Here is a 22,951-nt window from a genome sequence, read left to right on the forward strand (position 1 = left end):
TGTATGCAGACCAACCAGCAGTTTCTGAAAACCATGACAGAGCAGAGTTCGGAGCTGGAGCAACTTCGCACCCAGCAGAGGTAGGGTTACCTTAATACCCTTTATTCTGTCTTTACCAGATCAGCAGCTGCCAAGTGCCTGTGGACACAGTGCACAGTTCAAGTACTATTTACTGTCAGATGATTTCAACAGTGTCACTCTCCAGACATCAGACTCCACGTTCTTGTTGGATTTCCTTACTGTTTAAATTTACACACAGGATTCGTGTAACGATCAGTCTTGTCTTGTTGACGTACTGTAAACTGACACAACACCATGGGTTACAGCTGGTATGCTGTTAGGAGTAGTCTAGGGCCTTGAGTTGCCACATTGATTTGACATGCCAAAATATGTGGTATATTTACGGATAACTGTGTTTTAATTTATTTTTTAAAATGTAATATATGTCAAAAAGATTGAATCATTAAAGCTTGAATCTCTGAAATAAATGAAGTCAACTGATAGTTGACATTATGCAGAGAAAGTAATAATCTGACGATATGTCGCAGAGAAGACCTGTAGACATTTACTTGAAATGTGGCTAGACGGCTTGATTTAAGATTAGTCAGCTGGGAAAAGATAACAAAACACCATCTGAGTTATTCATAAAGAAAATCCTTACAACTAAAACTGTTAGTTTATTTATTTTTTTCAGATAACTTAAACAATTCGCTATCTTCAAGATAAGCAAAATATTAAAATATATTTTTTATTCTGAGCCAAAGGGATGAACGGTCAACTGTGTTGGTCTGTTCTTTAGCTGAAAAAATATATATTTATATTTTAGCACAAGCCAAATCAATAAGTACATCATTTTCTGTTTGCTGGTGAGTGCGTTAAGGTTTCTTCGGGTGTGCATCATTAACTTAAAGGTAATTGGTCAGAGCAGACTGGATTATATCCATTTGAACTGCTTTAAAAAATTTTAAAAAATCCATTGTACTCTTGAATTTTTTTTTAAATGATTAAACACTGCAAAATTGTTCATGGTTGAGATATCTTAGTGTTTGGCCTTCTAGTACCCAAATTTATTCTTGGATGAGAAAAACAAGGTTTAGTCTGGTTTGATTCTGATTCCACCCACTGTAAATGCAAGGTGAAGCTCCATGTGCTTTCTGATTTAATATGTGAGGAATTTTTATTTGAATTGTCCTTAAAATGAACAGATTGTCTCATAACATTTACTTCTTCTGAAGTAATTTAAAGAGACATAAGGGATACATGTCCCATGAAACATTAGCCGCACTGTGTTTGGTTTTCCAAGGGAGTTTAGTACAAAGCACCAGTACAGATGTCCACAGGCTGACTTTGAAAGCTGATCAAGACAGTATTTGATGTGTTAATATCAGAAACCCTGTAGCTGTCACAGTTCTAAAAGGAAAAGATCTATTGATGAATTAAATTTTGTAGCTAGAATATGGAGTAGTGTTCTCTGCAGGCAGTCTTAAGAAATTGAATTATGTCTCCAAGGTTATTTTTGTTCAAAATTTAAAATATGCAAGTTTACTTTTAGATAACTGCAATTAACCTCCTAAAGTGACATGTTTTTAATGGAGAGCAAAGTTTGCTTCTGCCCTTGACTTTCAGCTATGTTTGATTTGTTTACAGACATGCAAAATTAGACTTGAGAACAGCTACAACAAAAGTGGAAGAAATGACAAAGATAATGGAGAATCTTCAGGAACAGATGCAAAGAAGGGTATATTGGCAGATGTGCAAAATTGTATTTTACTTGTATTGTTGATCTAATAACATTATAGTACCACATTTTGGTTACTTAATAATGTTGCTTAAATATGACATTTAAAATAAATCTAATATACACTTTTAGGGCAGCAACACATTTCTTTTTCAGGTAGTCAATGTCCCTGTGCATCTTATCGGTGGTGCTTTTGATGTCAAAATAAACGTTGACTTGCATTGCAAGTCTGTATTGAAAACAGGGGATCCTAGTCCAACTAATAAAAACATTTAGAAAATTGCAAAATTAAACTTTCTTTTGTTAAGTGTTCTTTTACAGAGCAGTGTGCTGAAATAAAGGAAAATCATAGATTTACAAACGGAAATTGTGTTTCCTGACACTGCCTTATCTGTGGAGTTTGTGGTTCTGTTGGCGTGTGTAGGAGGAAGATGTGTTGTCAGCCCAGGGGAGAGAGGAGGCTTCAGACAGACGGTTGCAGCAACTGCAATCTTCTATCGCCCAGTTAGAAACCAGGTAAGGGACCATGATGCTGGCAATGTGGTTTACAGTATACAGAGTGTTGAGTCAACACAGTATACAGCGAGTTGAGTTAACACAGTATACAGTGAGTTGAGTTAACACGGTATACAGCGAGTTGAGTTAACACGGTATACAGTTAACACAGTATACAGCGTTTAACACGGTATACAGCGAGTTGAGTTAACACAGTATACAGCGAGTTGAGTTAACACAGTATACAGCGAGTTGAGTTAACACAGTATACAGCGAGTTGAGTTAACACAGTATACAGCGAGTTGAGTTAACACAGTATACAGCGAGTTGAGTTAACACGGTATACAGCGAGTTGAGTTAACACGGTATACAGCGAGTTGAGTTAACACAGTATACAGCGAGTTGAGTTAACACGGTATACAGCGAGTTGAGTTAACACAGTATACAGAGTGTTGAGTTAACACAGTATACAGCGAGTTGAGTTAACACAGTATACAGCGAGTTGAGTTAACACAGTATACAGCGAGTTGAGTTAACACAGTATACAGCGAGTTGAGTTAACACAGTATACAGAGTTGAGTTAACACAGTATACAGCGAGTTGAGTTAACACAGTATACAGTGAGTTGAGTTAACACAGTATACAGCGAGTTGAGTTAACACAGTATACAGAGTGTTGAGTTAACACACGTGCTGTTATCGCTTTACTGCAGCAGTATGCATGCATATTTTACAGCGCTTTTATAGCAAATGCAAGATCTGTGTAATAGACGGTGTTCATTCTTCCTTAACTTGATTTTGTCAAGCACACAAAATGTTCAGCAAAGGCCTTATTAGTATTATAACACGATAGGCATTGGCTCTTTATTAGCTGAAAGACAAGTAATGTTTACCAACATGTGCTGTAACTTTGGCTTTGCCCTGTACAGTAACATTTCCTTCCATGAAAACCTGTGTCATCTTGGTCTTTAAAGCCATGAAAATGATCCTGTAGCTGTACTGGATAAGCTGTTCTGGTCCAATTGTATTCTGGTCAAAACTGATGGGGAATCTGGGCTTTCCCAGTATGCAGTCAGTATATCCTACAGATAGCTTAAGAATACAAAGCACAACCAGTTACTGTACTGACCCTCCTCATGCTGGCCCCAGACATTTTTTTTATACCAACACACACAGAACCCAGTTTCAAAGTTTCCTCTATGGTTAATTAGATATCAACAACAATGTAGCTTTATATGACAAAGCTTCATGACAACAAACATTTCATTTAGTTAAGTAGCCGTAGATGGCTTATTTAAAGTAAAATCTTTAAAAGTGTGTTTGACTGCAGAATACTTTTCCATTTTAGATTGAAAGTGGCTGTCCAGGAGGCTGAACAGTTTAGAAAAGAGAGGACTGCTTGGGAGAGACAAATCGGAGAGCTACAGGGAAAGTGTGCCGGGCTGGATGAAGAGAAGTATGAAGCAGTTTCAAAGGTTCGAGACAGCATTCAGCTGGTGGAGGAAACAACTCTGCAGAAAGATCAGGTAACAATCCTAATGATTTCAATCGTGAGCCCTCTGCTGGGGTTTGTGATGATCTTGCAGGGGTGAAAAGCAATTGGAAATATGTGTTGGAGATTTAAGTTAAAAGCGGTAATGAACCTGTTGCATTTAAATACAGTATATAAGGAGATTTCATGGTGCAACCTACTTAAAAAATGACATGAATTAAACGTCTTAATTATCATTGTATTCAACGGTTCTTGGGTTGACTAGAGAACAAAAGCCACAGTTCATAGTTAGTTATTTTAGTAATCTGATATTTAGTTTATCAAAGGGAGTGAGTTTACTGTAATTCTACCAGCAGTCTACATTGACTTCTTGGCTACTAAACCATTCTTGTTTTTGTTTTGCTTATTTTTAGATGACCGAAAAATGCATGACTCCTAGCGCTCTATAGCTCGTCCTTGAAAGTATTTAGCTGTTCATTTTATGTAATATAAAGGTTCAACGCAATTATGGTGTTAAATGTTGCCCTGAGAGAAATCCTGTGGTATTCAAAGCTGTTATCTATTTATTTAAATAAATACAAATACTGTCCCTAACAGTAGCCAGGAAGTCTTGAAACCAAAGCAAAAAAAAGCTAAATAATTACTTGTTAGAATGATATGGTAGTGAAAGTTAATAACACGCTTTCACCAGCAGTGTAACTAAAACTGTGATTTTTGGTGATTATGCAGTGCCCAATGTTTATATGTAGTGCTCATGCCTGTTTTCACTATCCCAATGATACCTTTTATTGGCAGTGTACCCAGGTGGAGGCTGATTGTGGAACAGCGACCATGCTGCCCCCCCTTCCCCCCTTTCCCATCCATGTACAAAAGAACCAGGCTTTTGTATGAGCAGTTATAGGCCTTTATTCTTTATTTTTATAATGGCAGGCCCTTCTGAGAGAAAAACAGAAAGATGAAGAGGTGGAGAAAATGAAAGAAGCAATGGCTCGGTTAATTCAGGACGCGGCAGTTCGAACCAGAAAAGAGGTTTGCATGCTTCAGTTCTTTTGTCTGGTTGTTGTGTGGTTTACTGTGTTTTCCCATGCTTATACTATGCATTGATCATATTTTACCAAACTTGTTTTTAGATTAAACATTTTTTTTTGTTCCTTTCTTTTGTTTAAACATTTGGAGAGTGTAAAAAAATATTCATTCTTTACACTGAAATTAGACATAAGTCATTAACTTAGTCATTGAAAAAACTGACGTTGCTCATTAGCAAACCCATTTTTGTTGTGTTTTTATGAAAATAGAAGGCTCTTGTATGAAAAGTTCTAAACAAAGTGTAGTGACACAGAACTGAGGAAAACAATTCATTTGTATGTCAGGACTTGATAGAAGTTATTGAGCTGCAGCAGCGACTCAACACACAACAGCTCCACTCTGATCTCCCAGCAGGAGACGTGCGTCATTAGGAGGATGTAGCATGTTGCTGTTCTCTGCTTTAGGGGGGTTGTAATGTTCGATCGTGGGGAGAGTGATGGCCCCCTGAGGGTAAAAAAAGCCCTCTACTTGAGGTGTCACACTGGCATAAGACGGCCTGTGCTGCTCTGTGAGGAACAGGATTTGACAGTGTTGGTGGTTGAAATGACAGATGTTCCTTTCCTCTTGTTGCTGTTTATAAAGTAGCGTTACAGTAAGCCAGCTCTTAAACCAGCCTGTGTGTATGTGTGTGTGTGTGTGTGTGTGTGTGTGTGTGTGTGTGTGTGTGTGTGTGTGTGTGTGTGTGTGTATATATATATATATATATATATATATATATATATATATAATATATATACATACACACACACACTTTGGAACAAACACAAGTTTTTAAACAATAACACCATAAGCTAATGTAGTGTTTATACATTGTATTGTAACATGATCTGCACAGAATAATGTCTGTAAACCAAAGCATTAAAGGCTGTATGCAGTGGAAAGCAATGCCGTGAAGGTGAAGTGATCATTCATAGTGCATATAAATATGGGGAGCATGTATCATTACTTTACACAACCTCTGTATCACAGATGTGTGTCATGTTAAGAACAGACACTTCACACCACTGTTAAATAATCCAGAAACACGCTACAGGTGTTAAAACAAACAAGGTATTCTTAATTTGTACCTTTTTTGCTTCCTTTACTGAACCTTTCCATTGTTACTTTGGATTCAATGAGTCATATTAGCTCAAGGCTATATAAAGCAGGTTTGACTCACCATGCATTTCCTGGTTTCATCTCAAAAACAGCTGTGACTTGGCTATTTGGGATCAATTCTTTATTTTATTTTATTTAGACAAAAGTGTTTGGGCAGTTTAAAAACAATAAATAAATAAACAAAAGAGAAAGTAATTTCTATCATTTCTAATTGTTCTTTTGAAAGTTCTAAGTTAGAGATTCAGCTTTATAATAAAACATCAAATTGCTGCATAGCCTGCATAAAATGAAAAATAACATGCAAACATGAGGTTTTAACCAGTTACATGCCAGAATTGCTAAGGCGTCAGGTCTCTTTTTACTACCTGGGTATTGACTTATTAATTTAAAGAAAATGTAGAAAATATGACAATGCAGTTGTAAGCACTGGTCTCTGGCCGGTGTAATAAAGACAGTGTTAAGACAAGCTTTGCATTAGCGGCACGTACGCCTCAATAAGAATAATAACTGCGGCGACTATTCTTCTCAAGAAAGAAATCAACATAACCATCATCCTGTTGGTTTATTCCCATGATAACGCTGTGATCCATTAATAATAATAACCGTGTGGCTTCCAGTACGGAATGCTTTATCTACAGTTATTGTGCAGATATAGTTTCTTACCAAAAAGATCCAATAAGTTGCTTTTATTTCAAAATGAACAAATAACTACAGTACTGTGAACGGTGTACCCCAGAAAACAGACTGAAAACCGTAAACATTTTTATTTGATTTTAATGAAGCGGATTTGCTTGGATGCCATGTTAATGTACTGAAATGTTCAAGTTGATTTGGAGGACTGCACCTTTACGTTTAGTTTTGGACTGTTGCGTGACCAGTGAACAATAGTTAGAACAGAACGGATGTTACAAAAAGGAAAAGCGAGAAAAACCTTGTAAATTACCATTTATACAAAATGTATTACGGTTCAAGCTTAATATCTAACAAATCAGCCTCGCTAAAGAGAAGTGCAGTTAAACAACATGAAGTCTTTAAAGTATTTAAAGCTAAAAAAAAAAAACATTGATTTCTAATTAAATCTTACTTCAGTGCGTAATTGTTTACTGAACACATTTACATTCTGTACAGTAAAGTCCCAAGCTTTTGATTTTAGCATTGGCCCTGATATATGCGCACCTTTGACAACAGCCTGCTGAAACCAAACGCAGAGTGTGTCCTCTACATTGCTGTCTATCCCCTTGCATTTCCTTTTCATTTTGGGGTTTGCGTTTGATCGCCACTCACTCACAATAGCATCTCTGTTTTTGCTTCTCCTCCCTGCCTGGCTTTTGGAGATGTGAAATTGAGCATCAACAGAGGACAGATACGATATGGGGTTCTGCAGAGGTTCCATAACCTTTACCCTGTCAGCAAGTGACAGTTTGTTTATCCGTGGAGACATTTTTATACTGAAACTGCTGAAACTGTTCACCTTTCAGTGTACAGGCAAAGCACAACACTGGTGAAAAGCACGGCAATTGTCCCACTAAAGCGAAATTTTGTTTTCTTTATCATGCCCACAAAGCGAAGTTGACTTGCACATTTTTTAATAGAGGGAATCGAGGTTCCCATTAAAGAGTCTCGTTAAAGTGGTTGTCCCGCTTAAGCATGTCCCGTTTAGCTGGTGTGTGCTGTATCGCCTTTTTGGCAACGGGCCTAATTGAAAATGCCAACCTACAAACAGAAATATTTATTATATTTAATATTTTTTGGTGTATAATCCATTTTCTACCTGCTTTTTTAGGTTGAAAATGTAAGAAAGCAATGTAATGTGCAAATCTACAGATTGGCAGAAGAACTTTCTGCTTTGCAACTGGTATGTATTAATCATGGACCGCCCCCGCACCCCCAAGTAGTTTGATACCATGAATTTTGTAGCCAGCAGTACACTATATATTAATCCAAGCAATACTTTCATTTAAAAAGAACCAGCATGCTTTGTTTTTGTTTGTTTACACAATGACAAATAATTTCTCAGCTATATATATTTATGTGCCCACTCAGGAATGTGGCAACAAGGAAGGACAGATTGAAAGAGCAATTCGGGAGAAACGAGCTGTGGAAGAGGAACTTGAAAAGGTGAAGCTTGAAAAGTGTGATCATACAGTCTACCCTGGAAGCTAAAGCCTATTTAATAACTACTCTAAGCCACAATAAATGTACACAGTAATTGAGCAGAGTAAAAACAGCTTTTGATTTACTTTGTTTTAATCTCCCTTCTAAAACTTAAAATCTAAATCACATACAATCAGCAATTCTGTCATGCAAGCAAAGTTATATGAATACTCCAAAGTGAACTGTAGAACGTGTGCAAATCTGTGCTTAAATGCACCTGAATCTAATAGCTTGCACATAAACATTGAATTGAAAAGCATCGTGTAAACCTCTAATGAGTATGAAAACCACTCTGAATAAACTTTATTGCGTAATACTGCAGGCATCATTGGGCTGTCTTTGTGAAAGAAATTTGTGGTAAGAATTCCCCTAAAAGAAATCTTTTGAATCCTCGTCCTAGATGTATCGCGAGGGCCGAGGCACTGAGGCAGATTACAGAAAGATGGATGAGCTCCACCAGAGATGTCTCAATGCTGAACGTGCCAAAGATGATCTGCAAATAACTCTGCAGGCAATGCAGAACAAAATCAGAAAATTAGAGATGATGTTAGTATATTCACATACAATATAAACTACAGCACAACCTGTCAGTTCACTTTCAATATCTTCAGGTGTAATACAACAAGCAGATCCTTTTTAAATAAGCTTCAGTACTTGGAACATTCATCTTTTGGTGTATAATTGTATTATTTAAAAGTAAAAAATCCTGCACTTGTGTGTTGTTGTTGCTCCGATTTTTCTTGAACTGATATGTAAAACGCATTTGCTGTTTAGATATGAAAAGACCTGCATGTAGTCAAGTATGGGGTGGTAAACGATTTGTTTTATGCATTAGCTCTGAGGAGGAGATGTCTCGCTGTCAGGAGACCATTGGGAAGTTGCAGGGCACTGTGGAGGTGATCCGAGGGGACTGTGACACTGTCAGCGAGGAGAGGTTGAGGCTTCTGCAGGAGAACGATCGGCTTCGCAAGGAAATGGAGGAGTTGAGAAAGTCCAGCCTTGAGGTGCAGAGGAAGGCAAAGCAACAGGTACAAAGAGCAGCACAGTCAACTAAGATTTGTTGTTTATTTTATAGGTTTAAGGTTATTGTGAAGTTTATTCTTTTCTGTCCCCTGAACACTAATACTATTGTCTGCTTAACCAAATTCTTACTTTGGATCAATGGTGAAATTGCTTGTCATCACATAGGCACCTCCTGAATGTGCCAGTCCCGGATTCACCTACATTGTCTTATTTCATTACCAATGATTTACTTTTTATTTTTGATTATTATTTTTTAGGTCTTGGCAATGGAGCATGATCATTCAATGAAGGAGTGCAGTCTGGAAGCACGCGTGAGGGAGCTAGAGGACAGCAGCCGCAAATCGACAAACGAACTGAACCGCTTGCTGATGGCTCAGCAGAAAACCACCAAGCGCTGGAAGGAGGAGGCCCGGAAGTTGACAGAAGCCTTTGAGGTGCAATTAAACAACCTGAAGTAAGTGCTTCTAATAAGTCGATAAACTAAATGATCAAAATGCAACTGTGCTTTTATAATAATCAAAGGTGGTTGGTTAGTGCTTTAAGTGCTGCAGGATAAATAACCTGTATAACCCCCAAGAGTGTTCTGCCCAAAGGTAGACAATGAGACGCTGTCCACGCTATGCCTTTAAACCATATTAGATGCTTTTAATCAAGTCTGAAAGTGCTTAATAGCATTAGAATCTACACCACGCAGCGTTTAATGCCGTACTGCTGAACAGGACTTGAGGCCACCTCAGGGAGTAGTCTCGAGTCCAGTCCTAAAATAGATTATATCAGGTAATATGGTTTGAGAACCTCACTGTATGCTCAGAGCTAATATTAGGTTCAATGTCAGATCTTTCAACACTTGTTTAAAATTACATATTAGTTCCAGTGGGATTACCACAGAATTAAAGTGATTTCTAAAGCTCTGAAGCCGCTGGTTGATGCTCATCTCGGAGGATCCGGGTTTATCCATCTTTCACTAGACATTACCCAGTGCCAAGTCCATATACCACCATGAACTGGCCACGAATGGCAGATGTAAGGTGACTTTAATTGGATCATTTTATTGCACATTCTATTTTCCTTAAATTTTAATTGGTTCTCTTTTCATTTTCATCTGATTGGCCATATTGGTATGTGTAATTGGAATTACAACATGTCCTAAAGTCAAATTAGAACATACTAAATATTTGAAAAGTGTTAAATGTCATGTTTTTGACCCAGATGGCCTTCCATAAAAATGTACCTTTTGAGTTTTTAAGAAAGCCTCCACGGGCAGGGGCTCCGTATTTGCTGGGTTGTAAACATAAAATCCAGTGCATGGTGGGATAGTCCTATCATATCCCACAGTGCATTGCTCTGCTGGGAACTGTAACCGGACTATTTTAATAGTGTTTGTACGCATGAAGCCTGACTAAACATAAAACAGTATTTCAGTGTGGACGCTTTAAAACATTTTTGAATACGGTTCTTGATTGGTTAAGTAGTGTGGACATGGCCTAATAGTATAATGCAAAGTCTCTTGCACCCTACCTTGCCCAGTTTGAGTTGACTGTCTGGGACATGCGTGCATACACACTCATGGAATCAGAAATAATACAAATATAGGGGTAAACGTTGCGGCTGTGTGAGAAAGGGCAGGGGTCAGCCAGCAGGGGCGCTACACAGTGAACTTCAGCATCACTTGATTTACTGACCATTGCAAGAGATTCGGTTTATAATTGAATGTTTATTTGTATTGAGCTACACTGTGCATTTAACAATTTCATGCAAATTTTTTAAATATATTAAAGTTCACCATTTACCCATTTTTAGAGGTTTTTAATTTTTTATTATTTTTTTTTTTTTTTTAAACTACTTGGATTGTAACCTGTGCACTTCTTCAATTCACCTCTCAAACGTTAAAAAAAAAAAAAGATGAATGCAATGTTTCATAATACCTGCTCAATTGAATGGATGTGTAGCAACATATTTTACCCTAAAATATTCAGTAAAAATTAGCTTTAATATATTAAAATGAAGCACTGGGAATGTCTTCATCATTTTTTAAGTGATTCAGATGTTGCAGACCCCACATTACATTACTTACAGTTGCTGCTTGCTGTGTTGTGCATGTTCTTTCAGTAGCATTTTCAACATACTCACAATTGCTTTGATTTTATTTTTTTATTTTTTCATGTGTCAGTTTTGACTAGATATTTTCATTTCATAGTAGTAATGTGTTCAGAAGAGCTGTGTGTGTGTGTGTGTGTGTGTGTGTGTGTGTGTGTGTGGGTGTGTCCGTGTCCTCTGGGCTGTAGTGCAGTGTGGGTTAAAGTTTGGCCTTGGGTGCTGCCCACATGTCCAAACCCTGCTGTGAATGCATTTGTAGCTTTACACTATGCACCGAAGCCAATGAAAAGCATGTATTCTGTGAGTCAACGTAGCCCCAGGAGTGAATTGAATTAACCGTTTAAAAATATTAGAAAGAATTGATTGTTTAACATTTGTTGTTAGTCTACGGTCTCTGAACTTGGAGTTAAGTTATTAACCCTGTGCTGCTTGTTTCTTCATTTACACATGCTTTCTGAGGGAAAATTGAAATGGTACCAATACCTGTTTCACTGTGGATTCATGTTTTTCCTTTTGTCACTGATACATCAACTCTGTTAAGACCTTCGGGAAATTCGCTGCACAAATTTAAGTGCAATGTTGTAATCTGAATAATTTTGGGCAGTACAAAATGTGTTTTGCTTCCTTTCCAGCATTTTCGGGAAGAAGTACATATGGAAGCGTCCTAGTGCCAATTAAAAAATAAAAATAAGTAACTACGCGGAGATACTAACTTCCTTACTTACAACTTATTATTATTGTTATTATTATCTTAATTGGCACTAGGATGCTTCCTTAAGTACACAAGTATACAATCAAGTTAAAACAAATGGATCAGCCATATAAACGGGTATTGTTTGCTTTTTAATATTCAGTACATAACCTTGGATCTTGGATCTGCACTGTAAAGAGTGAGTAGTGAAAGCTTAAAAGAATGTACAGAACTAGTTTAACAAACCAGCAAATATGAACAGTATGGTGAGAGGGAAGGTTAAACCTGTATAGAGCTGCATTTTCTGAACTAAAAGGTCCTTTCATAGCCCTTTAACTTTAAAAACAAAAAAAAAACATGTTGTATGTCCAAGTGCACCATGCCTGTCAGTGCCTGGAAGCTGATGTGGAGATGCAAACTCAGCCACAGGTTAAATTTAGCCAGATAAATATTTAGTCTTGAAAGAAACACATACCTGCGCAGCTGGTTTAAATAAAAACATTTGCCTTTTCAGATGGCCGATTCATGATCTCATTTCCAAATTACGTGAAATGTGAGGGCCAAGAGGAAAACCACCACATTCTGTATAGTGTGCATGCATATATTATATAAAGAAAATGTTTAAAAAAATAATAACATTGCCTAATACTTTCATTTCCCTCAGCAGCACAGCCCCGAATTCTGGGTATTAACAGTCACTTAGCTATTGACGGTCTTGCACACATAACCATGAGGAAATAATGCAGTGCATTAGTGGTTTGTATTAATAATATTATTGCTGTTTTAAACTATTCAAATGTGTGTTTTGCAATTCAAGAAGCTCCCTAGTCACAGGTCTGAGTTATTTTATTTATTTATTTATTTATTTATTTATTATTATTTTAGGCAACCAAAAAACATTCATATTTAACATTTTAAGTTGAAAATAATAATAAAAAAAAATTCAATGTATCAGTATGTGTATTAGTATTGTGTAAAACTACTGTTCGAGGTTAAAAGGATACATTTTTAAGAACCTCTCTCTGCTTGTTTTCAGGAGTGAATTGAGTCGGCAAAAGCAACGCTCCCAGGAACTGGTTGTGCAGCTCCAAACAGAACATGAAAATATTTTGGAGGTAAACTTTGCCCTCTCAAAGGATCATTTGTAACATCTTAAACATCTTGTGACATTTTTTTAAAATATAGCAAGTATTATATTTTAGGGTCTCCCGAGTGGCGCATCCAGTAAAGGTGCTCTGTGTAGAGTGTAGGATGTGCCCTGTAGCTTGGAGATCGCAGGTTCAAATCCAGGCTATGTCAGAGCCGACCATGACCAGGAGTTCCTAGGGAGTGGCGCATAATTGGCTGTGCGCCGCCCGGGTAGTTAGGGCTTAGGTCATCAGGGGAATCCACAGCTCACTGCGCATCAGCAACCTCTGTGGCCGATAGGGCACCTGTGGTTCTGCAGTGGAGCTGCCAGATCTGTGTTGTCCTCCGGCACTATAAGTCTGGCGGCCTCGTTGTGGAGCCGCATTGTGAAATATATCCGAGTCGGCAGGGGGGTTGCAGATACAGATACTAATTGGGCATACTAAATTGTGGAGAAAACCGGGGTAAAAAAATTATTACATTTTAGTTTTAAGTTTAGTTGGACCAGTTCTATTATCTATTGATGGAACAAGTACTGTAGCTGTTTTTTACAGTTGCTGTACATAACTGCATAGAGCTGTCAGACAGTCTTTGTGGGTGTTTTGTAAAGCTTTTAGAATGTGGTCAGTCCTCCTGACATGAATGTACATTATTAGGTTCATTCTGGTTTAACAAGGCAGTTGTTCCATATAGTGTGCAGTGGTCCAGAAAGTGTATTGGCCTCATTTGTGTATTATTTATACTTGTATTTGTGGTGTAATTATTCTACAAAAGTTTTGTTTTATTTTTTTAAAGTATGAAAAACTAACAGCTGAATATCAGGAGAAAGCCAGCAGACTACAAAAGCGCCTCTTGCAAGCAGAACAGAGAGCATCCACAGCTTCCCAACAGGTACCAGTTAATGGGTAGTATGCAGCTTTCTCATTTCCAGCCAGCGGCCTACTAAAATAGCGTCTACTTTGCCAGATGAGCCGCCTAATAGCGGCAATCTCCACAATTAATTACATATGCAAGTCAAGTAAAACATTCCTCCTCTGAAAGCATTTCGTGCTATGCTTTAGTGCGAGAGGTCCCGGGTTCTTGCCCGCCCTCCGCCTGTGTGTGGATTGACTCGCCCTCTGTGATGCGCCTGCCTGCGGGAACTGAGGTTCGCTGCATTGGTGTGAGAAGTGGGATGCAGGTACCCCGGCACGCGCTCGTCGGACTGTAGCCTGGTGAGCAAGTCTGGGGCGGACTTGAGGCTGGCAGGGGAGAGTGTAGCATGCACGGGGGAAGGCAGCAGCAGGGCTGGTAGGTGTGAGAGGTCCCAGGTTCGCGCCCACCCTCCACTTGTGTGTAGATTGCCTCGCCCTGTGTGATGCGCCTGCCTGCGGGAACTGAGGTTCCCTGCAATAAGTTTTAGCATTGTAAAATGTCTTATGCATTGACTTAGAAGATTGATCTGAAACCTAGCATATACAATTAATTCAGGAAACAATATTCACATTGCACAATTAATGAATATGACTGTTGATTATTTTATTTTTTTAAGTACTTTGTTTTGCTGATTCAGTCTTTATTAAACAAAAAATAAATATCAAAATTGGGAGTAAATAATAAAAATAATTGTCAACGACTAAATAAAAAAAAAAAAAATACAAATAAAACTAATTATTGACAGTTTAGACACAAAATTCAGATAAAAAGCACACCCACAAAACACACACACACAAACACCCACGTACATATACGCATAAGCACATACTGTTATTATCTGTCTGTTTAAATAGGGATGGTACTTGAGTTCATTATATTTAGAAGACTATGTAAATTCCATTTAAGAAGTTAAAGTCAAATGGAAATGTATGTATAGTACGATCCTCTTCCTCCTCTTCTGTTAATGTCACACTTTCCATGTCTTCCCAAAACACAGCCATCATTTATTTTGTATATTATAGGTAAGAGCAACAGTGGGGGGATGGAGGGTATTTTTGTGCTAAATGTAATGCTTGATATAAAGTACTGTGTTTTTTGTTTTTTTAACCCAGGATAGGTAAAGATGCGCTGGTGTGTCCAGGCCCTTTTAGGGTGCTAAAAGGCACGGTGCAGACATAGATACAGTATAAAAATGTAGCATTAATGAATGGGTTAACACTGCATTTTGCTTTCACTTTGAAACTTTTTACTCCTATGCACTCAGCAGCTGTATAGTTGGCTCATCGATCTGAGTGTCTCGTGGCAACATGTTCTGGCAAAAATTGAGCTACAACAGTATTACATTGACAGTCTTAAATAGAGTATAATCTACGTTAATAAAACATTTATGTGCAGTTTCTACATCAAAGTGATTTTCTGTTTCAACATTACTCTTCCATTTGAAGTAGTTTGCATGTTTTTCCATTTCATATACCTATAACTTGATATTTATATACTGGACTTTTACTTACTCAAGCTACGTGGTTCAAGTAAATGCCAATACATAAAGCTACCAACCGTCCCGATTTTTCCCGGGCAGTCCCCTTTTTAGGGAGCATGTCCTGGTGTCCCCACGGGTGTGTAAATGTTACTTTTGTCCCGCTTTTGGGTATTTGTCCCGTCTATGTCCCATTTCCCATGAACGTCTGTGTTTGTCCATAGGCTCAGTGGTAATAAGGCACCACCATGATGGTCTGCGGTAAATCTAAAGCGGAACTGAGCTGTTGTGGGTTCTTTCTGAGCTGCTCTGACTGGGGGGGTTCAGTTATTTAACACACCCACTGTTGCTTGTCAGTCAGCTTGCAAGCAGTGGCTGTTGTCTAGAAGCTCTGCGGTACGAATAAAATTAAGGAGGTGAGAGGAAATTATTTTTTTTAGCGAAAGAACACCCAAAAAATGTTTGCAAGTTACAGAAAGAAGAAAAAGGCTTATTTTTATACTCAAACAGCAAATCCTGAATATTTACAATTCGGTGACCATCACCTTTATAATATATTTAACCTTGCAGTTGATTCCTTCTTCAAAGTTGGTTTGCAGGTTTTTGCTTTCCATCCACAATTTGTTGATTGATTTGGCTCCCTTTTTCTTCCGATTTTGTTCTGTCTCGTGGGCGGTCAGTGGGTAGTGTCTATTTTAATTTATGCATGAAAATCTGACAGAAAGCGCGTTCCGACTCGTTTTTTCGAAATTAAACTTTCATATATTGCACATGATTTAAGGAAAAGGTGTAAACACGGAATGTTCGGAAAAGATTTCTTAATTCTAAACACCGATACTTTGAAGACTAAAAATAAATGTAAGGACTGGTTGGTTCCATGAATATTTTTTTAAACTTAAGGTGTCTTGTTTTTTTTTTTTTTTGTGTGTAGAATGCAAAAGAAAATGGAATGCATGAATAAATAGAAAACAAAATACAGCTTATGGCTTACCTTTTCTGTATTCAAATTTACTGCTGAAAATACTGCTTATCTTTTAATTTAAAAATTGCTTCACATTTTCTCTTCTGTCTCACTTGGTATTATGGTATCTGTATAATGTGACATTGTTTGTTTAATTTTGTGCCTAAAATATAATTCTGTTTCAGTGGTGTCTAGTTTTGCCTTTCTTTCACCACTTTGCTTAAATATGTGGACTTTACATACTTTGAAATTGACTGTGTGCTGAGACAAGTTTGTGGTTTTAAAATTCTAATAGAAATACATTAATTTGTAATTACTTTTCATCGATACAAGTAATTTTTACTTGCTCTTTAAATCTCGATGGCTAAAATCATAAAAAAATGAACAACGTTAGACACTTATTTTTAATTTTGGGTCCCTATTAAGGCACGTATTTAGGTCCAGGATGTGCAGGATTTAGACCCCTGCAAAACCCTGTAATTAGTTTTTGGTGGGGGCCTTGCCACTTACACCTGTGCTTGCAAAGGAGTCGGCTCTTTTGTACAGCGGTATCGGTGCTATGCTGTAGTGCAAGACGTCTCGGGTTCGCACCCGCACTCTGCCTGTGTGTGGATTGCCTCTCCCTGTGTGATCTGCCTGTCTGCAGGAACCGAGATCGCTACAATATGGTAAGATTGAGGTGTGTCCGAACTAGAGCAAAAGAAGTTATCACAACAGTGCTCCTGCTGTGGATAAATACCATGTTTGTTTTACGTGTCATTTCTTACTTCTGTACTATGAACTGTGTTGCAGGGTAAGTAAGGCTTAATGTTTACAGTCCTGTGTAGCAAGAAATGTTTGCTCTATTTTGGCATTAGGGATGTTTATAACTTCTGAAAACAATATACAGAGTGAATTCAATAAGAATAATGTAGTTACAATGTCTCATTTTGTACCAAGTAGCTCTTTTTAAAGGTCGTTGCTTCGGTACTAAAAAAACCCACATTTACATTAGAGTTGCCCTAATGCCAAGAAGATGGAGACTCGCAATAATACTGTCAGACGGGCAGCAGAGTTTTGGATGAGCTGGAGCGGACAGATAGCAGAGGCAGGGAGTCCGGCCAAGAGGGAGTTGCAATAATCAAGACAGGACAGTACCAGGGCCTGAACTAGGAGCTGTGTGGAGTAGTTGGTGAGGAAGGGGTGAATTCTGCATATGTTGTTGAGGAAGAGGAGACAGGAGTGTACCAGAGTAGAGATGTGCTGCTTGGTGGATTCAAGATTAATCGAGATAGAGATCACTGGCGTGGGGGAAGAAAAGGAGGTCTGATTTGAAGAGGTTGAGTTTGAGGTGATGCAAGTGCATCCAGGAGGAGATGGCCGAGAGGCAGGTAGAGATAAAGGAGGAAATCTGTTTTGGGGTTATAATACTTCCATACTGGACTAATTGGGTCCCAGACGCACACAATGATTTAATTCAGCATGTCTTACTCATCTTAGTAATGGTCACTTACTATTTATGTTTTAAGTCACTGTTGTCCACTACATTAACCACAAGCAACCTGTGCTGAATTGCATTACTGATTTAATAGACACTGTCGTTAGGGCTGTGAGCTCAGTACTCTTATTCGCATGCCTTATGCATGTGTACTTGGACCACCTTTTATGTTTTTATTGGTAAAATAGTAAGACAAAAAGCAGTGTGTGCGTGCGTTTACTTGCTTGGTTACTGCTTTTTGATTATCTGCTTCTGTGTAAAGGTGGATTTACACGTACGCTGCTTGAGAGCCCAGGCAAGTGACACGAAAAGCAAACAAAATAAAATACAATTCCCTACCATGTGTTTCAATATGTATGTGTCAGTACTGCAATGAAAAGATAGCATGTACGAAATACATGTCTGGCAATTTTCTTGCTCTTCATGTCACTCTCCTTGCTCAAGTCGTGTGTGTGAAAATGCTGGGTTGTGCGAGTCAACATTCTCATCAGTTGCCCTAATAAAGTTAAAGTACCACCCACAACTGCTGGACACAAGCTGCAGTAAGATGTGCCGTGTGATAGTCATACCAGAATTACAAAAAGACTGCAAAGTTTCACACTGGTGAGAAATCAAAGATACTAAACAAGAAAATATAACAAAAAACATTTTTAGATATATTTTTAATCTTGAAGTCTAACAGATTAGTAATAATAGGCTTGTTAGTTGGTTGTAGCAAATAACATGCAGTTTCAGAGGCACACCTTGCTGAAAACAGATCATTATTACACTTTACTGTAAAGATCTGTTATGAACACATTGTGCACGGTTACTAGGTAGTTTTCCACAATGCTGTGGCCAAACCTGTGATTTGTAAAACATGCTTGTTTTGTCATTGCAGCTCAGTAAAATAACATCACAGAGAAGACCACCACCCTCCATCATGGATCTGGAGACTGTGTGAACAAAGAAAATATTGCCAACTGTGGATTTCAGTGCCACCGTGTACACTGACACACATGTAACTATACAAAAACATGTGTATCAGATAAGGAACTGGTGTGAAACAATAAGATGTAATATTCAATTTAACATTTGAAATTATAATTCAATAAAATCAAATCACCAGGGAGGAAGTATTGTTGGATGGTGAGGATGTGTAATATTTTGTGTGTGTGTGTGTTTTTTTTTTCTTTAAGGTACTGTACTCTTAACAGGGATCAGCAAACATCACTTACTCTTATAGGAGAAGACACATTCATTTCTCTTGTAATATTTTAAAATTATTTAAATGCAAGTTCAATTTTAGAACTAATGGCACATTTCCATCACTCGCTGAGAAATTGCTTTGAAATTGGCTGTGGACCGAAATCAAACTGGTTTGGGTAGGGACTAGTCAGCCCCAGTTAGGACTGTGGGCTGGTAGAATTCTCTAGTGTGCTCAGATAAGAGGTTACCTAATGAGCATGACAATTTATTTTATTTTTTATTTTTTATTTTTTTTTAAATCATTTGAAATGTAATTTTGCTATTTGGAATGTGTAACAAATCCATGACCGCAATTGAGTTAGAAAGTAATGCTCCTCAAAACAGACGTTTTATCCTTTTATGTACACAAACTGACAGTGACTATTTAACTGCTGTTGGTTGAAACATCTCAGATACTAACTGTTCTGTATTTTCTAAATTATTAATCCATAATATTATGCAGCCATTTATGAGAAGTGCCTTTTGTTTAAGGTGAGTTTACTGGCACACATTTTGTGCTACAATGTAAACTTGCATCCTAAATTACTGACAGCTAACCTAAAAAGTCCATTGGTGTAACAGCAGTTTGCAAACTAGTTGAACCCAAAATAGAACATAATTCAAAGCATAACCAATAGTGCTCCAATAAAGATTTTATGAAGACATATGTACAGCAGACAACCCCCACTCCTCCCCTCAAACGCAAATTCCCAGTACAGAAAAAGCTACCAGTTGGGAATCTACAAAAACCATGACAAGCTTTATATATTGCAAAATGTACAGCAGTTTATTCACAAACAGACAAAAAAGTACAATTCCTCTTTATTTACATTCATAAACAAAAATACTGTTGTCCTTGACTGCTTTTATAAATACTTTCAAAAAGACAAAAATAAATAAATACAGCAAAGGGCCAAGTCATATAAAATAATTTTCTATGTATAAATCTTTTTTTTTTTTCCTGCCCTGTTTATGTATCATGCATCTATGTGCATACTGAACTTGGATACAAATCTAGGCAGAGTGAGAGGCTTGTCTGTACAAGGGTTCACTGTAAATTGCAGAGTATGCACAGCTACAGCAAGTCAATGTACAACACATATTCCTTTAATTACATTTCTTCCTTTTAGGCATGCCAAAGCAATTTTTACAGAAGCTCAATTCGCTTAAACTACGACGACTTTGTAAAGCAGTTTGAATGTGTTCATATCAACCGAATTATTTAAAGGATTTCCGCTTGCACATTGATCTATTGTATCATGATCAAATAAGGTATGACACTGAAAATACAGCATCAGTGCACATCTCAGTCATCACAATTATGTGCATTCATAAGCATCTCACACAGACAACTAGTTGCTATGTTTATAAATCAAGACTATGGGGGAAAATATGGCTATCAGCTAGACACTTGAATGTAAATTAAAGAAACATACATTTTTGCATGTGCAGAGAAGCAATGATGATTTTAACTTTATATTTTGTTTTAAACTTTTTTTGCAACTGCTGAGCAAATTGGGGAAAAAAAAAAAAAACACAACACACTACTTTTCATATGCATTAGAATACGAAAGACACCAATACAGACTGCTTGTGTCTCCAAATGCATATCTTCTTTCCTGACATTGAGATTCAAAAAACTTTTAAAAAGGTTTATTGTTAATGTAACACTTTATTCATTTTCTCAAAAAAAGGTTACCCTTTTTATTGCTGTCAGCCCAATATATTATTATTGCTTATTGTAGATAAATCGCAAAATATGTTTTACTAGAGGGGCTGTAGGGGACTGCCGTCCCCACATTTGGCAAGAGCTCAAACTATATGAATAAAACGTATTGTACATATCACAAAAGGGTCACAATTAACTACCAGGAGCAAATGATTCAGCTGTCCTGTCCCTCCTAAGTGAACATTTCACTGCGTTATTTATTAAAATACTCCACACTGCCTTTTTAAGCCTCTGCTTAGTCTTTCCAGAAAAAATGGAAACTACTGTGTGTGTTACAAATTGCGTGTTGAATTGTTTGCAGTGGATCAGGAGTTATGTTTTCCTTTTAAATATATTCGTTATTATTGTACTAACAAATATGTTCCAAGTAATAGCTTAGTTTCAGTGAGTTTCTCTCAGATCTGCCCTGGAGACCCTAGACATTAGTGCAGATCTTTCTATACCCTCTAGAAGGGGATAGCTAGGCTGGTACCGATTGCTGCTTTAGTCATAGCCCTCCTAGCAGGTATCTCCGTAGTGAAATAGACCTCTGCAGAAAAGACAGGGATAATAACAAGGATTACACCCCACCTCCCTTTAAAAAAAAAAGAAAAAAAATTAAATAAGACTTTACTTACGGTTGAAAAAGTGGCTAAAATTAAGCTTCAATATAACGATCACTTTCCACAAACAAAAACGTGGCAAACAATGCCATGGAAGCAACTACCAAAGTTGACAAAAATCAACATAATTGGGTGCTGCAGTGCATAATGATAATCATTTACCATATTGTCATTCATTTTTCAATTTTTTTTTTTTTTTTTTTTTTTTAAATAAAATTTGTGCAGCTTTTTTTCTTTAACAAAAATAGACCACTTTAAAAAAGACAGTGCTATGGCCCACAGACCCAGTAGTTTCATCGCAATTGGTCTATCAAGCTTTCAAACTTCACTTTCAAAGAAAAGTAATGTAGTGTTTCTCTGAATTGGAGGGGGTTGCATGTGTTTCAATCAGGTCCCTATTCAATACCTTCAGTTTAACAAAAAGCCAAAAAAGCAACCTGGACTTTGTTTACTCATCTCAAAGCACTTCAAAGCCCATTATTCTTAAAGTACCAGCATGGTGATGGAATCTTTTAAGCATACTACAAGATACATTTTCTGAGAAGAAAAAAAATTGTAACCAACTCCATCCCTCAAGAAGCCATGATGCTCCTCCGGATGATGTCTGTCCTGTACCTCCTGTTAAGGGATGCGCTCGCACTGAGTCGCTGCGGCTGCCGACACTTTTTGTCTTTTGCATCCGTCTCCGAGTCACTGGGCTCAGCGTCTGGGGTGTATCCATCGCTTTCAGTCTCTTTCTTCAGTCGAGCCTTGGTTCTACCTTTAGAGGAATCCCTGCCCAGGCTCAAGTCCTCAGTGGGCAATTTCCTCTGGCAGGCCTCTGGCTGCTCCTCAACGTGCTGGAGCCTCTCCCCTTTCTTTGGGATTCTGAAGCCTCCCCAGTTTTTTATGGGGCTGGGCGGGGAGGTAGGCACTGGAGCGGTGGTTTGGTTGCAGTTGGCTTTCTTCAGAGAGCCATTGCATTTAGGCACTGCATCCCCAGACAAGCGACGGGATGGTGCCCTCTTGAGGTCGGATTGCTTCAGTGCTGTCTCCTCTATGGGTCTCTGAGGCTTCTGGCTGGGCTTGGAGGCTCGCTGTCGCAGCCCACGTTTGTTCTCACTGCGTAGGCCACGTTCTCCTTTTCTGTGCTCCAATGACAGCAGAACATTAGTTTGGTCTTCATTGTGAGCTGGTTTCGCCCCGGCCTTGGGCAGCCTGCCCTGAGGTTCCTGCTCCTTTTTGCTGCTACTGTCGCTGCTGGTGTCTGGTTTGTCGGCGTAGTTGTTAGCCGAGTTTGATTGCTGCTTCCGCAACGTTCCTATCCTGACGTCTCTTGAGGCTTTGCCTTTCTCTCCCTTGTGAGACTCTTTAACGGGCCAGGGCTTTCCTGCAAAATGTCCCGGAAGCTGGCCGAAATAAAAGCTTTTAAGAGCTTGCTTCTTTGTATCTTCCAGAGGAGGAGCGAGCCATTTGAAGAGGAAAGCGTCTCCCAAATAGCCCGATGATGGAACACCTAAAATTGGAACAGAAATAAAAATTGAAAAAATGTTTACTGTTTTAGCTTGACTTTACAAATCTTT

The 22,951-nt window shown here is 38.1% G+C and overlaps 2 protein-coding genes across 6 annotated transcripts in view; one reads left to right on the forward strand and one right to left on the reverse strand.

Moving 5' to 3' along the window:
- Nucleotides 1-20,634, forward strand: part of sclt1 (sodium channel and clathrin linker 1) — a 28,647-nt gene extending 8,013 nt beyond the window's left edge. For all 3 annotated transcript variants that reach the window (XM_041267766.1, XM_041267759.1, XM_041267775.1), the window contains exons 10-22: nt 10-80; nt 1,648-1,738; nt 2,163-2,254; nt 3,581-3,758; nt 4,655-4,753; nt 7,692-7,763; nt 7,952-8,026; nt 8,463-8,608; nt 8,898-9,090; nt 9,343-9,539; nt 12,910-12,988; nt 13,797-13,892; nt 18,712-20,634. In XM_041267766.1, the coding sequence (XP_041123700.1) occupies nt 10-80; nt 1,648-1,738; nt 2,163-2,254; nt 3,581-3,758; nt 4,655-4,753; nt 7,692-7,763; nt 7,952-8,026; nt 8,463-8,608; nt 8,898-9,090; nt 9,343-9,539; nt 12,910-12,988; nt 13,797-13,892; nt 18,712-18,774 (1,452 nt within the window). In that variant the 3' untranslated portion in view covers nt 18,775-20,634. The remainder of the gene's footprint in view (nt 1-9; nt 81-1,647; nt 1,739-2,162; nt 2,255-3,580; nt 3,759-4,654; nt 4,754-7,691; nt 7,764-7,951; nt 8,027-8,462; nt 8,609-8,897; nt 9,091-9,342; nt 9,540-12,909; nt 12,989-13,796; nt 13,893-18,711) is intronic.
- An 85-nt stretch (nt 20,635-20,719) lies between these two features.
- Nucleotides 20,720-22,951, reverse strand: part of LOC121325305 (protein Jade-1-like) — a 33,950-nt gene continuing 31,718 nt past the window's right edge. For all 3 annotated transcript variants that reach the window (XM_041267751.1, XM_041267746.1, XM_041267742.1), the window contains exon 11: nt 20,720-22,884. In XM_041267751.1, coding sequence (XP_041123685.1) covers nt 21,962-22,884 — 923 coding nt within the window. In that variant the 3' untranslated portion in view covers nt 20,720-21,961. The remainder of the gene's footprint in view (nt 22,885-22,951) is intronic.

This window comes from Polyodon spathula, chromosome 1 (genome assembly GCF_017654505.1).
Source record: "Polyodon spathula isolate WHYD16114869_AA chromosome 1, ASM1765450v1, whole genome shotgun sequence".
Taxonomy (NCBI): domain Eukaryota; kingdom Metazoa; phylum Chordata; class Actinopteri; order Acipenseriformes; family Polyodontidae; genus Polyodon; species Polyodon spathula.